The sequence below is a fragment of the Oncorhynchus keta genome, chromosome 6 (assembly GCF_023373465.1).
Source record: "Oncorhynchus keta strain PuntledgeMale-10-30-2019 chromosome 6, Oket_V2, whole genome shotgun sequence".
Taxonomy (NCBI): domain Eukaryota; kingdom Metazoa; phylum Chordata; class Actinopteri; order Salmoniformes; family Salmonidae; genus Oncorhynchus; species Oncorhynchus keta.
In genome coordinates, this window is record NC_068426.1 from 19,049,013 (window position 1) to 19,076,612 (window position 27,600).

Sequence of the window (27,600 nt, forward strand, 5' to 3'; positions counted from 1 at the left end):
GCTTTTGTGGAGTGATGGGTAACGATGCTTCGAGGGTGACTGTTGTCGTTGTGTGCAGAAGGTCCCTGGTTCGCGCCCGGGTATGGGCGAGGGGACAGTTTAAAGTTATACTGTTACATTGATGCTGTTGACCCGGATTACTGGTTGCTGTGGAAAAAGGAGGAAGGTCAAAAGGGGGGTGAGTGTAACGGATGTGAAACAGCTAGCTTAGTTAGCGGTGTGCGCTAAATAGCGTTTCAATCGGTTACGTCACTTGCTCTGAGACCTTGAAGTAGTAATTCCCCTTGCTCTGCAAGGGCCGCGGCTTTTGTGGAGTGATGGGTAACGATGCTTCGAGGGTGACTGTTGTCGTTGTGTGCAGAAGGTCCCTGGTTCGCGCCCGGGTATGGGCGAGGGGACGGTTTAAAATGATACTGTTACACACACATACACGTGCACACACACGTGCACACACACACATTCTGCCACCCCTGAGGGGCTGATCTGTTGTCACTACTGTTGTGAGAGACCTATGGAAATTCTTTCTCATAGAGACACAGAAATGCATGACAAACTGGAATGTTAAGGAGCAGAAAAATAAATGTACAGCATTACATTTTCTTGAAATGTTCTGTAACGATAGTGCTTCCATGGTGTTCTGTAACCATAGTGCTTCCATGGTGTTCTGTAACGATAGTGCTTCCATGGTGTTCTGTAACCATAGTGTTTCCATGGTGTTCTGTAACGATAGTGTTTCCATGGTGTTCTGTAACGATAGCATTTCCATGGTGTTCTGTAACCATAGTGTTTCCATGGTGTTCTGTAACTATAGCGTTTCCATGGTGTTCTGTAATGATAGCTCTTCCATGGTGTTCTGTAACGATAATATTTCCATGTTGTTCTGTAACAATAGTGTTTCCATTGTGTTCTGTAATGATAGCTCTTCCATGGTGTTCTGAAATGATAGCATTTCCATGGTGTTCTGTAACCATAGTGTTTCCATGGTGTTCTGCAATGATAGTGTTTCCATGGTGTTCTGTAATAATAGTTTATCCATGATGTTCTGTAACGATAGCATTTACATGGTGTTCTGTAACCATAGTGTTTCCATGGTGTTCTGTAACGATAGTGTTTCCATGGTGTTCTTTAATGATTGGGTTTCCATGGTGTTCTGTAACGATAGTGTTTCCATAGTGATTAATAACAATAGTGTTTCCATGGTGTTCTGTACCAACAATGTTTCCATGTTGTTCTGTACCAACAATGTTTCCATGGTGTTCTGTACCAACAATGTTTCCATGTTGTTCTGTAACAATAATGTTTCCATTGTGTTCTGTAACGATTGTGTTTCCATGGTGTTCTGTAGCGATTGTGTTTCCATGGTGTTCTGTAACGATAGTGCTTCCATGGTGTTCTGTAACCATAGTGTTTCCATGGTGTTCTGTAACGATAGCATTTCCATGGTGTTCTGTAACGATAGCATTTCCATGGTGTTCTGTAACGATAGCATTTCCATGGTGTTCTGTAACGATAGTGTTTCCATGGTGTTCTGTAACGATAGCATTTCCATGGTGTTCTGTAACCATAGTGTTTCCATGGTGTTCTGTAACTATAGCGTTTCCATGGTGTTCTGTAACGATAGCTCTTCCATGGTGTTCTGTAACGATAATATTTCCATGTTGTTCTGTAACAATAGTGTTTCCATTGTGTTCTGTAATGATAGCTCTTCCATGGTGTTCTGAAATGATAGCATTTCCATGGTGTTCTGTAACCATAGTGTTTCCATGGTGTTCTGCAATGATAGTGTTTCCATGGTGTTCTGTAATAATAGTTTATCCATGATGTTCTGTAACGATAGCATTTACATGGTGTTCTGTAACCATAGTGTTTCCATGGTGTTCTGTAACGATAGTCTTTCCATGGTGTTCTGTAATTATAGTTTTTCCATGGTGTTCTTTAATGATTGGGTTTCCATGGTGTTCTGTAACAATAGTGTTTCCATAGTGATTAATAACAATAGTGTTTCCATGGTGTTCTGTACCAACAATGTTTCCATGGTGTTCTGTACCAACAATGTTTCCATGTTGTTCTGTAACAATAATGTTTGCATTGTGTTCTGTAACTATAGTGTTTCCATGGTGTTCTGTAACAATTGTGTTTCCATGGTGTTCTGTAACGATTGTGTTTCCATGGTGTTCTGTAACTATAGTGTTTCCATGGTGTTCTGTAACAATTGTGTTTCCATGGTGTTCTGTAATGATTGTGTTTCCATGGTGTTCTGTAACAATTGTGTTTCCATGGTGTTCTGTAACGATTGTGTTTCCATGGTGTTCTGTAACTATAGTGTTTCCATGGTGTTTTGTATCGGTAGTGTTTCCATTGTCTTCTGTAACGATAGTGTTTCCATGGTGTTTTGTATCGGTAGTGTTTCCATGGTGTTCTGTAACGATAGCTTTTCCATGGTGTTTTGTATCGGTAGTGTTTCCATGGTGTTCTGTAACAATAGCGTTTCCATGATGTTCTGTAACGATAGTGTTTCCATGGTGTTTTGTATCGGTAGTGTTTCCATGGTGTTTTGTATCGGTAGTGTTTCCATGGTGTTTTGTATCGGTAGTGTTTCCATGGTGTCCTGTAACGATAGCGTTTCCATGATGTTCTGTAACGATAGTGTTTCCATGGTGTCCTGTAACGATAGCGTTTCCATGATGTTCTGTAACGATAGCTCTTCCATGGTGTTCTGAAATTATAGCATTTCCATGGTGTTCTGTAACGATTGTGTTTCCATGGTGTTCTGTAATGATAGCTCTTCCATGGTGTTCTGTAACCATAGTGTTTCCACGGTGTTCTTTATCCATAGCGTTTCCATGATGTTCTGTAACGATAGTGTTTCCATGGTGTTTTGTATCAGTAGTGTTTCCATGATGTTCTGTAACGATAGCTCTTCCATGGTGTTCTGAAATTATAGCATTTCCATGGTGTTCTGTAATGATAGCATTTCCATGGTGTTCTGTAACCATAGTGTTTCCATGGTGTTCTGTAATGATAGTGTTTCCATGATGTTCTGTAACGATAGCTCTTCCATGGTGTTCTGAAATGATAGCATTTCCATGGTGTTCTGTAACCATAGTGTTTCCATGGTGTTCTGTAATGATAGTGTTTCCATGGTGTTCTGTAACTATAGTTTTTCCATGGTGTTCTGCAATGATAGTGTTTCCATGGTGTTATGTAATAATAGTTTATCCATGATGTTCTGTAACGATAGCATTTACATGGTGTTCTGTAACAACAGTGTTTCCATTGTGTTCTGTAATGATAGCTCTTTCATGGTGTTCTGTAACAATAGTGTTTCCATTTTGTGCTGTAACGATAGCGTTTCCATGGTGTTCTGAAATGATAGCGTTTCCATTGTGTTCTGTAATGATAGTGTTTCCATGGTGTTCTGTAACGATAGTGTTTCCAAGGTGTTCTGTAACGATAGTGTTTCCATTGTGTTCTGCAAAGATAGTGTTTCCATGGTGTTCTGAAATGATAGCATTTCCATGGTGTTCTGTAACGATAGTGTTTCCATTGTGTTCTGCAAAGATAGTGTTTCCATGGTGTTCTGTAACGATAGCGTTTCCATGGTGTTTTGTATTGGTAGCGTTTCCATGATGTTCTTTAATGATAGTGTTTCCATTGTGTTCTGTAACGATAGTGTTTCCATGGTGTTTTGTATCGGTCGTTTTCCATGGTGTTCTGTAACGATAGCATTTCCATGGTGTTCTGTAACCATAGTGTTTCCATGGTGTTCTGTAATGATAGCATTTCCATGGTGTTCTGTAACCATAGTGTTTCCATGGTGTTCTGTAATGATAGCTCTTCCATGGTGTTCTGTAACTATAGTTTTTCCATGGTGTTCTGCAATGATAGTGTTTCAATGGTGTTCTGTAACTATAGTGTTTCCATGGTGTTTTGTATGGGTAGTATTTCCATGGTGTTCTGTAACTATAGTTTTTCCATGGTGTTTTGTATGGGTAGTGTTTCAATGGTGTTCTGTAACTATAGTTTTTCCATGGTGTTCTGCAAAGATAGTGTTTCCATGGTGTTCTGTAACTATAGTGTTTCCATGGTGTTTTGTATGATTAGTGTTTCCATGGTGTTCTGTAATGATAGTGTTGCCATGGTGTTTTGTATGGGTAGTGTTTCCATGGTGTTCTGTAACTATAGTGTTTCCATGGTGTTTTGTATGGGTAGTGTTTCCATGGTGTTCTGTAACGATTGTGTTTCCATGGTGTTCTGTAATGATAGCTCTTCCATGGTATTCTGTAACCATAGTGTTTCCACTGTGTTCTTTATCCATAGTGTTTCCATGGTGTTCTGTAACGATAGTGTTGCCATGGTGTTTTGTATCGGTAGTGTTTCCATGGTGTTCTGTAACGATAGCATTTCCATGGTGTTCTGTAACCATAGTGTTTCCATGGTGTTCTGTAATGATAGCATTTCCATGATGTTCTGTAACTATAGTTTTTCCATGGTGTTCTGCAATGATAGTGTTTCCATGGTGTTCTGTAATAATAGTTTATCCATGATGTTCTGTAACGATAGCATTTACATGGTGTTCTGTAACAATAGTGTTTCCATTTTGTGCTGTAACGATAGCGTTTCCATGGTGTTCTGAAATGGTAGCGTTTCCATGGTATTCTGTAACAATACTATTTCCATTGTGTTCTGTAACGATAGCGTTTCCATGGTGTTCTGAAATGGTAGCGTTTCCATGGTATTCTGTAACAATACTATTTCCATTGTGTTCTGTAACGATAGCGTTTCCATGGTGTTCATAACAATAGTGTTTCCATACTGTTTTGTATCGGTAGTGTTTCCATGGTGTTCTGTAACGATAGCTCTTCCATGGTGTTCTGAAATGATAGCATTTCCATGGTGTTCTGTAACCATAGTGTTTCCACGGTGTTCTTTAACCATAGTGTTTCAATGGTGTTCTGTAACTATAGTGTTTCCATGGTGTTTTGTATCGGTAGTGTTTCCATGGTGTTCTGTAACGATAGCGTTTCCATGGTGTTTTGTATTGGTAGCGTTTCCATGATGTTCTTTAATGATAGTGTTTCCATTGTGTTCGGTAACGATAGTGTTTCCATTGTGTTCTGTAACGATAGTGTTTCCATTGTGTTCTGTAACTATAGTGTTTCCATGGTGTTTTGTATGGGTAGTATTTCCATGGTGTTCTGTAACTATAGTTTTTCCATGGTGTTTTGTATGGGTAGTGTTTCAATGGTGTTCTGTAACTATAGTTTTTCCATGGTGTTCTGCAAAGATAGTGTTTCCATGGTGTTCTGTAACTATAGTGTTTCCATGGTGTTTTGTATGATTAGTGTTTCCATGGTGTTCTGTAATGATAGTGTTGCCATGGTGTTTTGTATGGGTAGTGTTTCCATGGTGTTCTGTAACTATAGTGTTTCCATGGTGTTTTGTATGGGTAGTGTTTCCATGGTGTTCTGTAACGATTGTGTTTCCATGGTGTTCTGTAATGATAGCTCTTCCATGGTGTTCTGTAACGATTGTGTTTCCATGGTGTTCTGTAACTATAGTGTTTCCATGGTGTTTTGTATCGGTAGTGTTTCCATGGTGTTCTGTAACGATAGTGTTGCCATGGTGTTTTGTATCGGTAGTGTTTCCATGGTGTTCTGTAACGATAGCATTTCCATGGTGTTCTGTAACCATAGTGTTTCCATGGTGTTCTGTAATGATAGCATTTCCATGATGTTCTGTAACTATAGTTTTTCCATGGTGTTCTGCAATGATAGTGTTTCCATGGTGTTCTGTAATAATAGTTTATCCATGATGTTCTGTAACGATAGCATTTACATGGTGTTCTGTAACAATAGTGTTTCCATTTTGTGCTGTAACGATAGCGTTTCCATGGTGTTCTGAAATGGTAGCGTTTCCATGGTATTCTGTAACAATACTATTTCCATTGTGTTCTGTAACGATAGCGTTTCCATGGTGTTCTGAAATGGTAGCGTTTCCATGGTATTCTGTAACAATACTATTTCCATTGTGTTCTGTAACGATAGCGTTTCCATGGTGTTCATAACAATAGTGTTTCCATACTGTTTTGTATCGGTAGTGTTTCCATGGTGTTCTGTAACGATAGCTCTTCCATGGTGTTCTGAAATGATAGCATTTCCATGGTGTTCTGTAACCATAGTGTTTCCACGGTGTTCTTTAACCATAGTGTTTCAATGGTGTTCTGTAACTATAGTGTTTCCATGGTGTTTTGTATCGGTAGTGTTTCCATGGTGTTCTGTAACGATAGCGTTTCCATGGTGTTTTGTATTGGTAGCGTTTCCATGATGTTCTTTAATGATAGTGTTTCCATTGTGTTCGGTAACGATAGTGTTTCCATTGTGTTCTGTAACGATAGTGTTTCCATTGTGTTCTGTAACGATAGTGTTTCCATTGTGTTCTGTAATGATAGTGTTTCCAAGGTGTTCTGTAAAGATAGTGTTTCCATGGTGTTCTGTAAATGATAGTGTTTTCAAGGTGTTCTGCAAAGATAGTGTTTCCATTGTGTTCTGTAACGATAGTGTTTCCTTTGTGCTCTGCAAAGATAGTGTTTCCATTGTGTTCTGTAACGATAGTGTTTCCATTGTGTTCTGTAACGATAGTGTTTCCATTGTGTTCTGTAACGATAATGTTTCCATGGTGTTCTGTAACGATAATGTTTCCATGGTGTTCTGTAACAATATTATTTCCATTGTGTTCTGTAACGATAGCGTTTCCATGGTGTTCATAACAATAGTGTTTCCATGGTGTTCTGTAATGCTAGTGTTTCTGTGGTGTTCAGTAACGATAGCGTTTCCATGATGTTCTGTAATGATAGTGCTTCCATTGTGCATACCAGACATTTCTAAAACGTGTGCCTTTTCACACACACACACACACACACACACACACACACACACACACACACACACACACACACACACACACACACACACACACACACACACACACACACACACACACACACACACACACACACACACACACACACACACACACACACACACACACACACACACACATCCCATCCTCTCTCTCACATGCACACATACACACGCACACACATCCCCTCACCAATGATGTAGTAGTCCTGCAGGGTCTTGAACTCATGTCCCCACAGGTTGGGGGAGAACTCCTGGAACTTGATGGTGAAGCGCATGTCACTGTTGGGCTTGTCACAGGTGAGCAGCAGGTTTGGCGCACCCATCACCTCACAGCGGTCAGCCTGCTCGCGTGTGGACACCAGGTACAGCTTGTAGTACTCATACTCACTGGGGGAGCGGGGGCCTTGGGGGTTGGAGGCTGGGCAGATCAGATCTAGACGATCCCCTATCTGGGGGTACAACACATACCCCCTGTCATCCTGAAACCTGCAGAGAGAGAGGGAGACAGAGATGGTATCCATGGCAACCAGTGATTGGCAGTGTGATATTTACCCATCTCTGTGTCTGACAGCTTGTGTTTGGAGAGGAGGCCTCTCATCTATTCATGGCACATTTTTGAGGCACAGACAGGTGCCTGTGGGAGCACTGGGTGTGAGGGTACATGCATGCCTGTGAGAGTGGTGCATGTATGTGTGTTTCTTTCTGTAGATGAATGTGTGTGTTGTGTTGCATGGCCGATCCCCAGGGACCACTTCAATCGCAACACACATTACCCTGTCATTTAGAGGATGCCCTTATGGAAATAATTTCCCAGTGAATACAAATCAAATCACAGCCTAATATCAGCACCGCATCAACACCATTAACAAGACGTTTAACAAGACTGCAATTTGTAGCAGACCATTAGACAGACAGAGTCAACTCTGCAATACAGAGCAGATTCTCACACTCTTGACCCAAACTGCTACAGACCTATATCTATCCTACCCTGCCTTTCTAAGGTCTTCGAAAGCCAAGTCAACAAACAGATTACCGACCATTTCGAATCTCACCATACATTCTCTGCTATGCAATCTGGTTTCAGAGCTGGTCATGGGTGCACCTCAGCCAGATTTGGTCCGAAACGATATCTTAACCGCCATCGATAAGAAACATTACTATGCAGCCGTATTCATTGATCTGGCCAAGGCTTTCGACTCTGTCAGCCTTGGTTTCTCAAATGATTGCCTCGCCTGGTTCACTAACTACTTCTCTGATAGAGTTCAGTGTGTCAAATCGGAGGGTCTGCTGTCCGGACCTCTGGCAGTCTCTATGGGGGTGCGACAGGGTTCAATTCTTGGACCGACTCTCTTCTCTGTATACATCAATGGTCGCTCTTGCTGCTGGTGAGTCTGACGTTTCCAAATCTGCAAAGATATTATCTGTGAGTGCCAAAGAAATGATGCTACAGGCGAAACCAAGATGAAATTTCAAACAGGAAATGCCCCAGATTTTGAATGCACTTTGTTCCAATGTCTCCTTATATGGCTGTGAATGCGCAAGGAATGAGCCTACACTTTCTGTCTTTTCCCCAAGGTGTCTGCAGCATTGTGACGTATTTGTAGGCATATCATTGGAAGATTGACCATAAGAGACTACATTTACCAGGTGCCCCGCTTGGTGTCCTCTGTTGCAATTATTGCACAATCTCCAGCTGCGTGCATTTTACCATGTGGTTCAGAGGAGAAACCAAACTGCCACGAATTACTTATCATCGAATAGATATGTGAAAAACACCTTGAGGATTGATTCTAAACAACGTTTGCCATGTTTCTGTCGATATTATGGAGTTAATTTGGAAAAAAGTTTGGCGTTGTAATGACTGAATTTTCTGTTTTTTTTCTTAGCCAAACGTGATGAACAAAACGGAGCGATTTCTCCTACACAAATAATATTTTTGGAAAAACTGAACATTTGCTATCTAACTGAGAGTCTCCTCATTGAAAACATCCAAAGTTCTTCAAAGGTAAATGATTTTATTTGAATGCTTTTCTTGTTTTTGTGAAAATGTTGCCTGCTGAATGCTAGGCTTAATGCTATGCTAGCTATCAATACTCTTACACAAATGCTTGTGTAGCTATGGTTGAAAAGCATATTTTGAACATAATTACGCTCCCGGATACGGGATTGCTCGACGCAACAGTTTAACAACCGTCCAGGCAAGCTTCAATGCCATACAACTCTCCTTCCGTGGCCTCCAATTACTCTTAAATACAAGTAAAACTAAATGCATGCTCTTCAACCGATCGCTGCCTGCACCTGCCCGCCTGTCCAACATCACTACTCTGGCCGGATCTGACTTAGAATACGTGGACAACTACAAATACCTAGGTGTCTGGTTAGACTGTAAACTCTCGTTCTAGACCCACATCAAACATCTCCAATCCAAAGTTAAATCTAGAATTGGCTTCCTATTTCGCAACAAAGCATCTTTCACTCATGCTGCCAAACATACCCTTGTAAAACTGACCATCCTACCAATCCTCAACTTCGGCGATGTCATTTACAAAATAGCCTCCAATACCCTACTCAACAAATTGGATGCAGTCTATCACAGTGCAATCCGTTTTGTCACCAAAGCCCCATATACTACCCATCATTGCGACCTGTACGCTCTCGTTGGCTGGCCCTCGCTTCATACTCGTCGCCAAACCCACTGGCTCCATGTCATCTACAAGACCCTGCTAAGTAAAGTCCCCCCTTATCTCAGCTCGCTTGTCACCATAGCATCACCCACCTGTAGCACTCGCTCCAGCAGGTATATCTCTCTGGTCACCCCCAAAACCAATTCTTTCTTTGGCTGCCTCTCCTTCCAGTTCTCTGCTGCCAATGACTGGAACAAACTACAAAAATCTCTGAAACTGGAAACACTTATCTCCCTCACTAGCTTTAAGCACCAGCTGTCAGAGCAGCTCACAGATTACTGCAGCTGTACATAGCCCACCTATAATTTTGCCCAAACAACTACCTCTTTCCCCACAGTATTTATTTTATTTATTTTGCTCCTTTGCACCCCATTATTTGTATTTCTACTTTGCACATTCTTCCACTGCAAATCTACCATTCCAGTGTTTTACTTACTATATTGTATTTACTTTACCACCATGGCCTTTTTTTGCCTTTACCTCCCTTATCTCACCTCATTTTCTCACATTGTATATAGACTTATTTATACTGTATTATTGACTGTATGTTTGTTTATCCCATGTGTAACTCTGTCGTTGTATCTGTCGAACTGCTTTGCTTTATCTTGGCCAGGTCGCAATTGTAACTTGTTCTCAACTTGCCTACCTGGTTAAATAAAGGTGAAATAAATCAAAAATATAAAAAAATCAGTGAAGGAATGAAGACCACAAACTTGGATGTGTCCTTTGTCTGAGTAATTCTGCATTCTTTCACAATGTTTGCCAGCAAGCTGGAGTAAAATGTTTTTTAATTTAAATTCATGGACAACTAAACTCTCCAATTGTCTCCCTGATAATCCTAAAGTCAATTATGCTGCCATGGTTTCCGCTTTTTATTTTTAATACAGCTTCTTAGACTTGTGGGACTTCGCGGTGGTCGTTGTAGTCTGTTGGGCATTCCAAAGTAAATTCCCCAAAAGTCCTGCGAAATCCAACAACGCCAGCTGACAGTCTCTAGACTCTAGATGACACATTTCATTCACTGTGAATTCATGGTCATTTCACGGTGAAACCATTCTAAACTCCCCACCTTGAGTCTAACATCAGAGAATATTACAACACCTGATAACTAGAGCTCTGTGTAGAAGAACCCTTGCGTCTAACATTAGACTATATTTCACCACCTGATGACTAGAGCTCTGTGTAGAAGAACCCTTGCGTCTAACATTAGAGTATATTACACTACCTAATGACTAGAGCTCTGTGTAGAAGAACCCTTAAGCAGATGAAGGCGCAGAGAGCCTCAAATACCTGGCTCTCCATTAAGCTCTTAGTTCCCTGCGAGCCTGGTGACATTTCAGCACAGGGAGGGATAAGCAGACAAATAAAACATGGTCCTACAGGCTCCTTTTCTATCTCCTTCTCTTCATCTCTCTCTCCTTCTCTCGGATCACGGCGTTTTGATAGAGAGGGAAACAAGGGTTTGGGGCGTTTGACAGAGCATGATAATCACTTTGAGGTTTTCCTGTGACATAGGCTACAGTAGGAAACACTATGAAGGATACAGTATGTACCATGTAGTGGCTTTGACCTGGACCATAATGGACAACTAAAACTAGATCCTGGTCCTGCATGATCGCAGTTACACAGGCCTGAGCTTCACAGTGAACTGATCTGCACAGATAGAACAGATAATGAGAGAAACTGACCTTTTCATTTGTCAGGACACATCTCACAGAGACATCTTCCACTCAGCACACACATCACATCCATGCTATCACATGGGATCCTACACTAGTTATTCTACAATGTAAGTAGATAATTACTGTGCAGGCCTTTGAGTTTTGAGCCAGCTGCTCCCTATGTTGAGTAATCAAATAATGTCTATAACTAGCTAGGTTTCCATCCATTTGGCGACAGATTTTCATGCAAATATTCTAAAATCTGCATAAAGACGATATGCGAATTTTCCCACCAGTGCCGTTTCCACCAAACTCACTTCTAGCAAATAAAAGTCAGGGCGTGATGACATTGTGCACACAAATGTATTTTTCACTAAAGTATTCATATACTCGAAAGTTTCATGCATTTCCATGGCATTTTCAACTACCGATAGTTGTGCGTGTGTGCTCTAGCCAACAGTTCACAGATACAGTGCTGGTAGGCTGTGTGGATAGGCTAGTCTACTTCAAATCAAATTTATTTATTAAGTTCTTATACAGAAACACAGCCTAAAACCCCAAACAGCAAGCAATGCAGATGTAGAAGCATGGTGGCTAGGAAAACATCCCAAGAAAGGCAGGAACATAGGAAGAAACCTAGAGAGGAACCAGGCTCTTCTGGCTGTGCCGAGTGGAGATTATAAGAGTGCATGGCCATTAAGGCCAGATCGTTCTCCAAGATGTTCATAGATGACCACCAGGGTCAAATAATAATCACAGTGGTTGCAACAGGTCAGCACCTCAGGAGTAAATGTCAGTTGGCTTTTCATAACCGAGCATTCAGAGGTCAAGACAGCAGATGAGAGAGAGAGAGAGAGAGAGAGAGAGAGAGATATGCAGGCAGAACAGTTGAAACTGGATCAACAGCACAACCAGGTGGACTGGGGATAGGGAAAGCCAGGAGTAATCAGGCCAGGTAGTCCTGAGGCATGGTCCTAGGGCTCAGGTACTCCGCGAGGGGAGAGCGAGAAAGAGAGATGGGAGAATTAGAGGGAGCATACTTAAGATCACAAAGGACACCAGATAAGATAATTTCACCAGATAGGACAGACTGACCCTCGGCCCATGGCACATAGAGTATTGCAGCATAGGGCCAACCAGGCAGGATATGACCCCACCCACTTTGCCAAGGCACAGCCCCCACACCACTAGACGGATATCAACAGACCACCAACTTACTACACTGAGGCAAGGCTGAGTACAGCCCACTACAATCTCCTCCACCGCCCAAGCCCGAGGGAGCGCAAATCACGTCAGTGCCTCAACCCACTCAAGTCAAGTATAGCGGAAAAAGCCTGGCACGACGTGACGCACCCCTCCTAGGAACGGCACGGAAGAGCACTAGTAAGCCAGTGACTGAGCTCCCATAATAGGTGAAGAGGCAGAGAATCCCAGTGCAGAGAGGGGAGCCAGGCAGAGAATCCCAGTGCAGAGAGGGGAGCCAGGCAGAGAATCCCAGTGCAGAGAGGGGAGCCAGGCAGAGAATCCCAGTGCAGAGAGGGGAGCCAGGCAGAGAATCCCAGTGCAGAGAGGGGAGCCAGGCAGAGAATCCCAGTGCAGAGAGGGGAGCCAGGCAGAGACAGCAAGGGCAGTTTGTCACTCCACTACACCCCTGAAACAGACTACACTCAATCATAGGACCTACTGAAGAGATGAGTCTTCTGTAGAGACTCAAAGTTCGAGACTGAGTCTGCATCTCTCACGGGGTAGGCAGACCGTTCCATAAAAATGGAGCTCTATAGGAGAAAGCAGTGCCTCCAGCTGTTTTCTTATAAATTCTAGGGACAATAAAGAGGCCTGTGTCGTGTGACCATAGCGTACGTGTAGGTATGTAAGGGAGGACCAAATCGAAAATATGGTCGGAGCAAGTCCATGTAATGCTTTGTAGATTAACAGTAAAACCTTGAAATCAGCCACAACCTTAACAGGAAGCCAGAAAGGCTAGCACTGAAGTAATATTAAACATTTTTGGGGTTCTAGTCAAGATTCTAGCAGCTGTATTTAGCACTAACTGAAGTTTATTTAGTGCTTTATCCGGATAGCCGGAGAGTATTGCATTGCAGTAGTCTAATCAATAAGTGACAAAAGCATGGATTAGCTTTTCTGCATAATTTCTTTACAAAATGTTTCAGATTTTTATGAAGATGGACAAAAGCTTCCCTTGAAACATTCTTGATACAGTGCCTTCAGAAAGACCCCTTGACATTTTCCGAATTGTGTTATGTTGCAGCCTTACTCTAAAATTAGTTGAAAAAAAAAATCCTCAGCAATCTACACACAGGTTTTTATAAATATTTTCTGATTTATCAACAGAAATACCTTATTTACATAAGTATTCAGCTCCTTTGCTATGAGACTCGAAATTGAGCTCAGGTGCATCCTGTTTCCATTGATCATCCTTGAGATGTTTCTACAACTTGATTGGAGTCCACCTGTGGTAAATTCAATTGATTGGACATTATTTCGAAAGGCACACACCTGTCTATATAAGGTCCCAGTTGACAGTGCATGTCAGAGCAAAAACCAAGCCATGAGGTCGAAGTAAATATCCGTAGAACTCAGAGACAAGATTGTGTCGAGGCACAAATCTGGGGAAGGGTACCAAATTCTGCAGCATTGAAGGTCCTCAAGAACACAGCATCCTCCATCATTCTTAAAAGTAAGATGTTTGGAACAGACAATACTCTTCCTAGAGCTGGCCGTCCCGGCCAAACTGAGCAATCTGTGGAGATGGGAGAACCTTCCAGGATTACAACCATCTCTGTATCACTCCACCAATCAGGCCTTTATGGTAGAGTGGCGAGACGGAAGCCACTGCTCAGTAAAAGGCACATGACAGCCCACTTGGAGTTTGCCAAAAGGCACATGAAAGCAAGATCGAACTCTGTGGCCTGAATGCCAAGCATCATATCTGGAGGAAACCTGGCACCATCCCTATGGTGAAGCATGGTGATGGGGATGTTTTTCATTTGCAGGGACTGGGAGACTAGTTAGGATCAAGGGAAAGATGAACGTAGTAAAGTACAGAGAGATCCTTGATGAAAACCTGCTCAGGAGCACTCAGGACCTCAGACTGGGGCAACGCTTCACCTTCCAACAGGACAACACCCTAAGCACACAGCCAAGACAATACAGAAGTGGCTTCAGAACAAGTCTCTGAATGTCCTTGAGTGACTCAGCCAGAGCCCGGGCTTGAACCCGATCGAACATCTCTGGAGAGACCTGAAAATAGCTGTGCAGCGATGCTCCCCATCCAACGTGACAGAGTTTGAGAGGATCGGCAGAGAAAAATGGGAGAAACTCCCCAAATACAGGTGTGCCAAGCTTGTAGCGTCATACACAAGAAGGCTCAGGGCTGTAATCACTGCCAAAGGTGCTTCAACAAAGTACTGTGTAAAGGGTCTGAATACTTGAATGCAAATGTGATATTTCAGTGTTTTATTTTTAATACATTAGCAAAAATGTCTCAATCTGTTTTTGCTTTGCCATTATGGGGTATTGTGTAGATTGGGATATTTATTTTTTATATGTTTTAGAATGAGGCTGTGCGTAACAAAATGTGAAAAAGGTTGAGCCAAGTCAATACTTTCCGAAGGCACTGTATCTTTTGTCAAGAGAGATCAGGGTCGAGAGTAATGCAGAGGTCCTTCACTGTTTTACTTGAGACGACTGTACAACCATTAAGGCTAATTAATTGTCAGATCAAACAGCAGATCTCTTTGCTTCTTGAGACCTAGAACAAGCATCTCTGTTTTGTCCGAGTTAAAACATTTGTTACCATCCACTTCCTTATGTCTGAAACACAGGCTTCCAGGGTAAGCAATTTTGGGGCTTCACCATGTTTCAACGAAATGTACAGCTGTGTGTCGTCCGCATAGCAGTGAAATTAACAATGTGTTTCCGAATGACATCACCAAAGGTAGAATATATAGTGAAAACAATAGTGGTCCTAAAATGGAACCTTGAGGAACAACAAAACGTACCATTGATGTGTCATAGGATGAGAATATGGATAACAGTGAAAATATTTGTATTTGTCAAACGGCAGTCAAGCATCGATCATCATGTCACCAAAATAAGACTGAAGACATGAATATTTATTGGAAAGGTGCATCAAGATCATAGAGCAATTAAACTGCATGGTTTCCCAAGTCCTATTGGGAGGACCACACACCACATCATTGCGTGAATCCACGTTTACTTCGATATGATGGTTATTATATCAATATTTGCACATAATGGCATTTCCACTGCTATTTCGCGCATAATACATTTTACAGACACTATAAGATGTCCAACGATCAAATTATCTGTCAACATTCATAAAATTGTACTGAAACTTCCTGTTTCTATCACAGCTGTTGTGATTTTTTTTATACGGTATGTCTTTACTCACATAAAACTGTGGACAGAGACGTGGTTACTGGCTAGCTTTCCATCCAATTGCCGACAGATTTTTATGCAAATATTAAAAAAATGCCCCACCAGAGATGTATTCACATCAAATTGACTAGTTGCGGATAAAAGTGATGAAATAGTGCACGCAAAAAATACTTTTGCAGTTAAATTCCCAATGAACTAATAACAACAATACAAGTTAAATGGGTTTCCATTGCATCTCGAGACGTAGAGGGAGAACCACATAACATGTCATCGCGTGACTCCAAGTTTACTTCGCTATGATGATTATTATATCAATATTTGCGGCATTTCTTGCATAATTAATTATATAAACACATAAAGATCCCACCTTGTCTAGCGTATTTTGTTTGTCGACAATTGGAACATTTACCGGCAAATTTGCTGTTTCCATCAGGCCTGTAGTGAAAAATAATTCCCAACATTTTCCGACATGTACATGCACCGACATGTACTCTTTACTCGCATAAAAAGGTTGTATGAAAACCTGGTTACTGTTTATCTTTTCACTTCTGCACTTCACGTGCATTATATTGTGGCTTACAGTATTGGTTTGCTACAGAGCTATTTAAGTCTCCTTACTGAGACATTCCAATCAGTGTTTATATCTGTCCTCCTAATTTCAACATCCCCATCATACACTGCTGTGTAGCAAGTAGCCAATCAAGAGTGTCTGTGACATTTCTACACACGTGACATCAGTGATTACAACAGGTCCCACACTGTCAACCTCCTGTCATAACTTTAGCCTGAGGTCACATCCAGGCACTAGAGGCCTGACGCCATTCACATCTACACGCCATTGACCTTGTTAAGTCGATTCAAAGTTACAGCACACTGTTGAAGGCTAGGATTGGAGCCTGCAAATGGACCTCGGTGACTGTTGAAGGTCCTCCAAGTATTAGTGGGATTAGATGGAAAGCATGGTTGAACATAGCTACGAAGCATGGACCGTGGCCATATTCAACATAGTTGTGGGCCTTATAGAGAACAGTGGGCTCCTTTAAACTTCGGCTTGATGCTCATCTGGGGGAACTTCCATTCATCTGATCTTACATTGACGCTGAACCCGAACTACATGAATGTTGAATTTTCTCTTTCAACTTCTCTTTCTAAAACAACAGAGCTGATGATGAAACACATTCTGATGCCACATTCATGGTAGAGTTTTAAAATCGCGCCATAAATGATGCATCAGGATTGCATGCATAATCTGAACTATTAATATCAAATGAAAACGGGTCAGTATGAATCAGTCAGTCGTTGTTATGACAACACACAGGTCAAAGGAAGGGCAACCATAGCTTACTTGACACTTTAATCTATGCGTGTGAGTGCATATCTGCTAGATTGTGTTTACCATGTGTTTACATTACAGCCTCTACTTGTGGTATATGTGATGCTACAGAGGATTCAGTGTGTTGCTCCCACGGCCTTATTACCCCTGTGGGCAGATTGTAATGGCCTCCGGCCGTCTTCATGGCCCAGTGTTTATGGGAATGAGGGTGTTTGCTTAATTGCCTGCCTGCACCCTTCTCATCTTATTTCACACCCACTGCACTCACTAGCTGTAGTTCCAGCTGTAACCCCACCTCGTGAATACACTTCAAGCTCCATGTTTGCCCACAATATCCTGCCTCACTGCTCTGTTGGAGATGTTTTCAGGCAAACTTCCCCTGGAATCTCCCTTGGAGCTCCATGCTACTTCCCCTGTCCCGGTCTGGAGGTCCTGTATAGAGAAGGTCCGTACCAGGAGGCACCAGGGCCTGCAGCCCACTCAACCAGCCTCAGCCCATCTGCCCACCCAGTGTGAACACGTTGGTAGGTGGCGTGGTTCATTAGACCACGGTTTTCACTGGCATGAGGTGGAACATGGTTTAGCATTTGAATGGTTTACAGGCCAGCCATTAAACAAAACAAGCTAGAATAGTGAAAGTGGGCAGTCAGATCACAGAAGTCCAGCAGAGTAGTCTGTCTGATCTGTACAGTAGACAAGTGGTGAGTTCCAGGTCACTATTAGTTTCAGGTCCTACCCTCTGGCTCCTGGTTTAGTTAAGACTAACAGGTACAACAGTGGAGGCTCCTCCTCAGAGGAAGGGGAGAAACATCCTCCTAAGTGAGTTTCATAAAAATAGTGCTTTTTTTTTTCAAGTTGTCATTTTTAGATAAAACTATACTAAATATATTCACGTCACCAAATCATCTATTAAAACATACTGTTTTGTAATGAAGGTCTGCAGTAGTTTCAACAGCATTCTGTAGGATAGCGCCATGGTGTAGCCGGAGCTAGTTTCCCTCCTTCAATACAAAACCTAGGAGGCTCGTGGTTCTCACCCCTTTCCATAGATGTACACAGAAATAATGACAACTTCCGGAGGACATCCTCCAAACTATCAGAGCTCTTGCAGCATGAACTGACATGTTGTCCACCCAATCAAAGGATCAGAGAATTAATGTAGTACTGAAAGCATAAGCTACAGCTAGCTAGCAGTGCAGTGCATAAAATGTGGTGAGTAGCTGGCTCAAATAGAAGACAATAGTTGAACAGTTTTGAACAAAATAATTGATTAAAAATGAAGGATAAGCAAGAGAGAGAAAGAGAGTGAGCTAGCTATATTTAATATTTTATTCACTTTCAGTTTCTTACCAAGCGAATGCAGCTACCTAGTTTAGCCTACTCAAACATCTGGCTCAAACAGAGATGGATGCTATGTTAGCTAGCTAGCTTCCAAGTCAAGGTAAGCTTTTGGTTTTATACATTTATTGCCACTGGGGCTGGCCGGTGTAAATGCTAAACTGTTTGCTAACTGTACATTGTACTGCATGATTGTAGTGGGTTTACTAATGCGTTAGCTACTAGAACTATGTTGACTTGATGTTAGCTAATATGGTGACAACGATGTAGGCTGTGTGTAGCAGTTAGTGGTTATGATATGAAGGTTTGGCTTGGAAATGTTTTTTGGCAAAGGGAAAAGGTGAGAGGAGGAGAGCACGTTGATGCGAGAAGGAATTATCCAACGATCAAAGGGATCGTGCTGTTTACATGTGGCTGCTACGAAAGTGAACTGTGTTTGCATGTGATCAGGGGTGTATTCATTCTGACGATTCTGTTGAAAAACGTTTCTTAAATGGAAGCAAATTGAACGAAACGGGGATATACATACCTGAATGTGTCCAATACAAACTCTAAATTGCAACTAATAATTACACCCTCGATCAACTAGATGCAGGCAAGATTGTGCAAGGCGGTATTGAATGTGTCAATGTCTGTCACCTTAATTACTCAAATTTCTCTCGACCTGTACAGTTCAAATAGTCACGCCCTGATCTGTTTCACCTGTCCTTATGCTTGTCTCCACCCCCTCCAGGTGTTTGCCCATATTACCCACTTATCCCCTGGGTATTTACACCTGTGTTTTCTGTCTGTCTGTGCCAGTTTGTCTTGTTTGTTCAAGTCAATCAGTGTTTTGTCTCAGCTTCTATTTTTCTCTAGTCTCTTTTTTTCCTCATCCTCCTGGTTTTGACCCTTGCCTGTCCTGACCCCATACCCGCCTGTCTGACCACGGTGCCTGTCCCTGAGCCTGCCTGCCGTCCGTTACCTTGGGCCTACTACTCTGGATATTCGACCCCTGCCTGCCTTGACCTATCGTTTCCCTGCCCCTGTTGGTTTAATAAACATTGTTACTTCAACACAGTCTGCACTTGGGTCTTACCTTGATTCCTGATAACACTACCGTTCAAAGGTTTGGACTCCGGGATGCTGGCCTTCTAGGCAGATTTCCTCTGTCCAGTGTCTGTGTTCTTTTGCCAATCTTAATATTTTCTTTTTATTGACCAGTCTGAGATATGGCTTTTTCTTTGCAACTCTGCCTAGAAAACCAGCATCCCGGAGTCGCCTCTTCACTGTTGACGTTGAGACTGGTGTTTTGCGGGTACTATTTAATGAAGCTGCCAGTTGACGACTTGAGATGCGCCTGTTTTTCAAACTAGACACTCTAATATATTTGTCCTCTTGCTCAGTTGTGCACCGGGGTCTCCCACTCCTCTTTATATTCTGGTTAGCGCCAGTTTGCACTGTTCTGTGAAGGGAGTAGTACACATCGTTGTACGAGCTCTTTAGTTTCTTGGCAATTTCTCGACTGGAATAGCCGTTTCTCAGAACAAGAATAGACTGACAAGTTTCAGAAGAAAGGTCTTGGTTTCTGGCTATTTTGAGCCTGTAATCGAACCCACAAATGCTGATGCTCCAGATACTCAACTAGTCTAAAGAAGGACAGTTCTATTGCTTCTTTAATCAGGACAACAGTTTTCAGCTGTGCTAATATAATTGCATGGGGTTTTTCTAATGATCAATTAGCCTTTTAAAATGATAAACTTGGATTAGCTAACACAACGTGCCATTGGAACACAGGAGGGATGGTTCCTGATAATGGGCCTCTGTACGTCTATGTAGATATTCCATAAAACATCTGCCGTTTCCAGCTACAATAGTCATTTACAACATTAACCATGTCTACACAGTATTTCTTATTCATTTGATGTTATTTTAATGGACACTTTTTAAAAACTTTTATTTCAAAAAGAAGGACATTTCTAAGTGACCCCAAACTTTTGAACAGTAGTGTACGCTGTAAACGTTCATTCATAGGCTAGGTTGTAGCAACCTCATGATGGGTATAGGGAACGTTTGAATATCATGTATTAGCCTAAACCTATCAATGTTACATTGAGCTGAGTGAATGGAATATGAATGACAGTCATCCAATATGCTGTAATAGAAACAAGGCCATGCTCATAAATAAAATAGCGTCCTCCCTCATCTTACTGACCGCCACTGAGGTACAAGCACTCCTTCACCCCTATAGCCATTTCCCTTTTCAACACAGGGAAGGCTAGGGATGAGGATGTTGAGGAAGACAATGGTAATATGTTGTTGATGAGGATGATGAAGGATGATGTTAACAATGTTTTTTATGTTTTTGTCAGCACATTGTTGATATGTTGTTGGCGAGATGATCTAAGAATGCACAGAGCATTTACTTATGGGCTCCTGAGTGGCACAGTGTTATAAGGCACTGCATCTCAGTGCAAGACTCGTCACTACAGTCCCTGGTTCAAATCCAGGCTGTATCACATCCTGCAGTGATTGGGAGTGCCGTAGGGTGGCGCACAATTGGCCCAGTGTCGTCCGGGTTTGGCTGGGGTAAATAAGAATTTGTTCTTAACTGACTTGCCTAGTAAAAAAATATAATAATTAAGCGGCTGTGGCTTGTTATACAGTTGTATGATGATCACTAGTGTGCCTGCTGTATACATGTGTATTGACAGCTGTCAGCCCCTATGACTTGATGGGCCAGCTCATTGTATTCACTGTCACTGTGATCCATTTGATGTGATCACTGTTTTTTATGCTCCTTTGCTGCAAAACCAACAAAAATTGAAACTTGAAAAGCATTTTATACACAGTTCTTAGGGTTTCACACCATAGTTAATTACATGCCAATAAATCAAATCAAATCAAATAGTATTTGTAAGTCGCTCTGGATAAGAGCGTCTGCTAAATGACTTAAATGTAAATGTAATTTGTCACATGCACCAAATACAACAATGAAATGCTTACTTACAAGCCCTTAACCAAGAACGCAGTTTTAAGAAAATATAGTTCAGAAAATATTTCCTAAATAAACTAAAGTAAAATAAATAGAAATGAACACAAAATAACAATAATGAGGCTATATACAGGGGTTACCGGTACCTAGTCAATGTGCGGGGAACAGGTTAGTCAAGGTAATTTGTACATGTAGGTAGGGGTAAAGTGACTGCATAGATAATAAACAGCGAGTATAGCAGCAGTGTAAAAACGACTGTACAAACACCGTAATTGAGTGCAATCGGAGCTGGGAAGACTGTTGGTTAACACATCATTTTCAGGTCTAGAAAGGTGTATAAATGTGAACTTTGTGGCGTCAGTCCCCTAAAACAGCCGTTTGGTGAAGTGCTACTAGCGTGCCCTTCCAGGAGCCTTCCCCCAGACCTGATAAGTGAGTGCTGCTTTATCTGAAGTATTTTGTGAGTGTTGTTTGAACCTTTATCAGTGTTATTTAATGAGTTAAGGACTGAGATATAGTACCCACAATCCTACCTCATGACTCAGTCCCCATCAGACGATGCTCTTAACATAGACCAACCATGACACAACCGGAGCTCAGACACAACAACAGCATTTCACTCTAAGGTTGGTTTCTTACAACTGAGGTTGAGGCCACTGAGGTCAGAAAGTTGACATTTTCTAAACGTTGTGGAGTGGAGCTGCGTTTGTCTGACTCTCAGCTGTATCAGCCTGTGAGAGGTAGACATGCACACTGAGGCCCCGGACTCTAACCACACATGAAAAGGCTCATCAATCCCAAATCACATGGTTGATTAGAGATGAGTAGACTACAAATACCCCTTCTCTTTGTTTGGCGGATGAGTGCAAGAAGAAAGTCGGAGAGTCCCGAGGAGAGAGAGAACTCCCTAGACCCTTCTCGCCTTCCTCAACTCCCTTCTCCCCCTCCTTCTTTTCACTTTGCTTTCTTCATTCCTGTCTCCCTCACACATACCAGCACGCAAGGGAACATCTAGGTTTCTATTCTTTGTCATATTTTTTTATTAAAAAGTTTCATAAGAGAGAAGTGTGTGTATTTGAAGCAGAAAGATGGAGATATTGAATATCCAAAGTCAGAGACAAAGAAAGAGACAGAGCTAGAGAGCAAGTTGGTTGGTTTCAATTAGGTGGATTTTGAAAGGGAAATCTGTCTGGTTTGTTAAAACAACTACATGTCATTTGCCAGATTAGTTTGTTTATGTTGTTTCTTATTGCTGACATGGCTCTTGGACCTTGTTCTCCATTTAATGGTCCCCCAATTACCCATAAAGCTCTGCGAGGCATACAGAAAATATTATTTATCCCACTTAACCTTTACGAAAGAAAGGGAGGTGCAGGCAGAGACGGAGAGAGAAGGCAGGGATAGAGAAAAACAGGGACTTATGAGGGAGAGAGGCACATGGAGAGATGGGAGGGGAAATGAGCGAAAAGGTTTGGAAGAGAATTCAGATCAAACAAGCACAAAAAACAAGGTTAAAGCCAAGCACGTGTTTTTACTATAGTGATGCACTGTTTTGAGAATTAATTTCATATTGGAGGGAATGTGGTCAGACACCCCCCACCACCTCACAGTGAAACCATCATCAGTGCAATCGTAAGACTGCAATTACTCCATTCTCCACAGCACGCTCTCATGCTCTGCCAAGGCTTTGAAGGCCTGCCAGGGAAGCACCTTTGAAACAGAAAATTAAAAATGAGAAGGACGGTGAATTGGGATTTGAAACTAATACTGGCAGGTAGCTACGAGGGTGTGTAAAATGAAGAAAGCAAACGTTAGTGTGTGGAGGTCAGCCATACCCGTACAAAACATGTGAAAGGGAGAAAAGTCCTTTATGCCATGCACCCTTTAACTGATTCCTGTCCATATCCTTAGGCAAGATTTAATGAAACCATTGGATTACTGAAGAGATTTCAGCAGATTAGTCTTCTGCCAAGAATCCCAATCAACACTCCAAATGCAGCTTCCACCACTAGTCCCTTTTCTGACTGGTAACATTCTCACTGGTCATGTGTTATTCATAAATCAGTTCCAGATAGCGCTGTCCCTGATCTCAGGTACCAACAGTGGTAACATTCCCCACATATTTGCTCACATTTCAACGGAACGTGATGAAGGACGAGATAGGTTGGTTGATAGGGAAAAAAGAGGATACATGGAGAGATCGAGCTACTGAGTAAGTGATGAAAGGGTGAATCCACCAATGAAGGGATGACAGAGGGAAGGAGAGAGAGGAGAGCGAAAGAGAGAGAGTAATCCCCTCACAGACTGCTTTGTTGTCTGACTGACAGTGGAGCACTCCACGAGAGAGCTGGGTGTGTGTTGTGTTGTGTAGGATTATCCTCCCTTACTCGCACACCCCTAATCCGAGGTCAAGTGGTACAGCCCATTTGGTGCTTTTTCCAAAGTCACTTTCACAAGACTGGAAAACTTTAGTTTTGTCTCACAAGCAGTTCACTGCAAGTTTGCCCATATACAGACAGCGCACCCATTCACACACATACACAACATACCTACTGCACTTTCCATTGCCCATCTTCATTTGACACTGTTTAATCTCCCCAATCTAAACTATTTATCTGTTAAATATTTAGACTGGAAAACACACAGGCCTAACACAGACACTCATAGTAAACCACGCACACACACACACACACACACACACACACACACACACACACACACACACACACACACACACACACACACACACACACACACACACACAGCTGTCAGAGAGGGAGGTGTCACCAAACCTGGCGCCAGGATAAAGTGACTAATGGGACAGTTGAAATCGGTGAGGGGGCTCACTTTTGGGGGGTTCTTGCATTGGAATTATATACCATAATAAACATAAAGTTAAAATGCTGAGTGTTTTGGAAGTGACAAGTTGGCGTCGAAATCTGCAACCCATCTCCACTGCACTGTGTCAGCTCAATGGACAGCACACTACACACTAAAGCAAGGCCATTTTGGTCATGATTATAGGCTACAAGATAGATAGGGTAATTCCCCTATTACAAACTGCCTATGTGTAACCGATGTGAAATGGCTAGCTAGTTAGTGGTGGTGCGCGCGAAGAGCGTTTCAATCAGTGATGTCACTCGCTTTGAGACCTTGAAGTAGTGGTTCCCCTTGGTCTGCAAGGGCCACGGCTTTTGTGGAGTGATGGGTAACGATGCTTCATGGGTGTCAGTTGGGATGAGTTCAGAGGGTCCCTGGTTCAAGCCCAGGTTGGGGCGAGGAGAGGGACGGAAGCTTTCCTGTTACATATGTGAATGCAGCCGAATACAACTTATTTTTCGTTCCACAGTGCAGTGCATTTCACAAGCTCCTTGCTTCATGAGCGCCTAGCGAATCCTTCGCTTTTATCAATAGCATGCCTCCAGTTAGAATACCCAGCTTGGGTGAAGGCCTGGTCTGTGTTAGCACTAGACCCAACAGAGAACTTTCCACATGGGAACTAAAATGCAGCATCTGCAGTAACTGAGTATTCTAGCCACTCTCTTCCTATAAACTGGTTGCTATTAAATTAACTTTTTAGACAGAAAACCTGTGACTAGGGTACAAACCTGGGCTGGCTCCTCTGTTCAAAGATTGTCAAGGATAGTCGGGGTGGATTGGGCTGTTGAGCCATTATCCTGGCGGCGCATCGTGGCAGTGGCATATTAGCTGGTTAGCGCTAATAACACTAAAGCCTTTTACAGCTAACTAAACTTTGTAGTGGTGGGGTGTGAGTGAACTGCAGGCTAAACTTGACTTGACCCCATCCTTATAAATCCAAATCCAATATTACAGGCAGCGGCATATATCTAGTTATTCACGTAGCCTACAACGTTATTCACGTAGCCTACAACGTTATTCACATAGCCTTCAACGTTATTCATGTGGCCTACAATGCTATTCACGTAGCCTACAACGCTATTCATGTAGCCTACCACAGATAAGCAGCGTTTTCCCACGCTTTTTATGGAAAAACAAAGGAGATACGTAACCACCCAGTGGCTTTCCATAGTCCCCAACACACAAACACACACTCCGCCGTGCGCTCTGTCTATAGTGCTGATACAGCGCAGTGGCGATACTGTCGTTCAATCATTTTCATTTGGCTATTTTTATATAGAGACATAAAACGTAAACTTAAATCCAATTCCAAAGTTGAACTGCCGCGAGATGGTGCACACGAGCAAGATGAAACATCATATTGCATGAGCAAACACTGTGTTAAGAGAGAACAATGTGGTCGAGGGAGTAGGGGATGGGGGAGCAGGGGATGGGTCCAGCGGATGCACAGGCTAGTTGAGAGCACAAGTTCAACTTGAGAGCTTGCAATTGTGACTTTGAGCGAGCAGAACTGCAGAACTGCAGAATCACAGATCCATAGACGCAGGAAGAGGTTTGAGTTGGTGTCACGATCGTCGTTAGAAGCATACTCAGACCAAAGCGCATCGTGATCTGGGTTCCACATATTTATTGATGTGAAACTTTAAACCAGACAAAATAAAGAAACAGCGAAATGTGATGTAAATGAAATGCAACAATACAAAAAACAAGATCCCACAAAACACAGTGGGGAAATGGCTGCCTAAATATGATCCCCCAATCAGAGACAACGATAAACAGCTGCCTCTGATAGGGAACCATACCAGGCCAACATAGAAATCAACAAACTAGATAGGAACACCCCCCTAGTCACACCCCGACCTAACCCAACATAGAGAATATAAATGCTCTCTATGGTCAGGGCCGTGACAGTACCCCCCCCTCCCCTCCCACGGGTCCGGCCATGGAGCCTGGTAGAACGCCGTGCCCGCCCTGGGCCTTGGCAAAGAGGAGGGCTCCGGCCATGGAGCTGAGTTGGCCGCCGTGTCTGGACTGAGCACCAGTGCAGAGGAAGGTTCCGGCCTTGGAGCGGGACTGGACGCCGTGCCGGGACTGGACACCGGCGCAGAGGAAGACTCCTGCCATGGAGCGGGACTGGACGCCATGCCTGGACTGGGCACCGGCGTAGAGGGAGGCTCCTGCCCTGGAGCTGGAGGTTCTGGACCGTCGCAGGAGGTTCCGGACCGTGGACCGTCGCAGGAGGTTCTGGACCGTGGACCGTCGTAGGAGGTTCCGGACTGTGAACCGTCGCCGGAAGCTCCGGACTGTGAGACGTCGCCGGAGGTTCCGGACTGTGAACCGTCGCCGGAAGCTCCGGACTGTGAGCCGTCGCCGGAAGTTCTGGACTGGGGACCGTCGTACTGGACTGGGAAGGCACACTGGAGGCCTAGTGCGTGGAGCCGGCACAGGTGGTACCGAACAGATGACAACCACCGCACGGTGAATGCGGGGAGCTAGCACAGGACGTACTGGGCTGTGGAGGCGCACTGGAGACTTGGTGTGTAGAGCTGGCACAGATGGTGCCAGGCTGAGAAGGCGCTCTTCAGCGCGCCTGCGCTGCAGCATACTCCTTGCCAAAACCTCTTTCCGGTATCTCTCATTACTTTCCTCTATCGACTCCCACACAGGCTCTGGCCCTCTCCGCTGCTCGACCACTAGCTCCGGCACCCACCCCATGTGGCTCAGGTACAAAAGTATCTATATCCACAGTAAAATGAATCCTAAATCGACAAAACCTGAAAGGCCGCTCAGCAAGGAAGAAGCCACTGCTCGAAAACTGCCATAAAAAAGCCACGGTTTGCAACTGCACATCGGGACAAAGATTGTATTTTTTGTAGAAATGTCCTCTGGTCTGATGAAACAAAAATAGAACTGTTTGGCCATAATGAGCATCGTTATGTTTGGAGGAAAAATGGGGAGGCTTGCAAGCTGAAGAACACCATCCCAACCGTGAAGCACGGGGGTGGCAGCAGCTTGTTGTGGGGGTGCTTTGCTGAAGGAGGGATTGGTGCACTTCACAAAATAGATGACGGAGGAAGGGAGTAAAACTATTATGTAGATATATTGAAGCAACATCTCAAGACATCAGTTAAAGCTTGGTCGCAAATGGGTCTTCCAAATGGACAAGCATACTTCCAAAGTTGTGGCAAAATGGCAATGTCAAGGTATTGGAGTGGCCATCACAAAGTCCTGACCTCAATCCAATAGAAGATTTGTGGGCAGAACTGAAAAAGCGTGTGCGAGCAAGGAGGTCTACAAACCTGACTCAGTTATACCAGTTCTGTCAGGCGGAATGGGCCAAAATTCACCCAACTTATTGTGGGAAGCTTGCGGAAGGCTACCCGAA

The 27,600-nt window shown here is 43.0% G+C and overlaps 1 protein-coding gene across 1 annotated transcript in view; it reads right to left on the bottom strand.

Moving 5' to 3' along the window:
• Positions 1 to 27,600, bottom strand: part of LOC118385166 (ephrin-B2-like) — a 61,186-nt gene that overhangs the window by 21,578 nt on the left and 12,008 nt on the right. Inside the window, exon 3 of the mRNA XM_035772065.2 lies at positions 7,114 to 7,409. Within this exon, the coding sequence (XP_035627958.1) occupies positions 7,114 to 7,409 (296 nt within the window). The remainder of the gene's footprint in view (positions 1 to 7,113; positions 7,410 to 27,600) is intronic.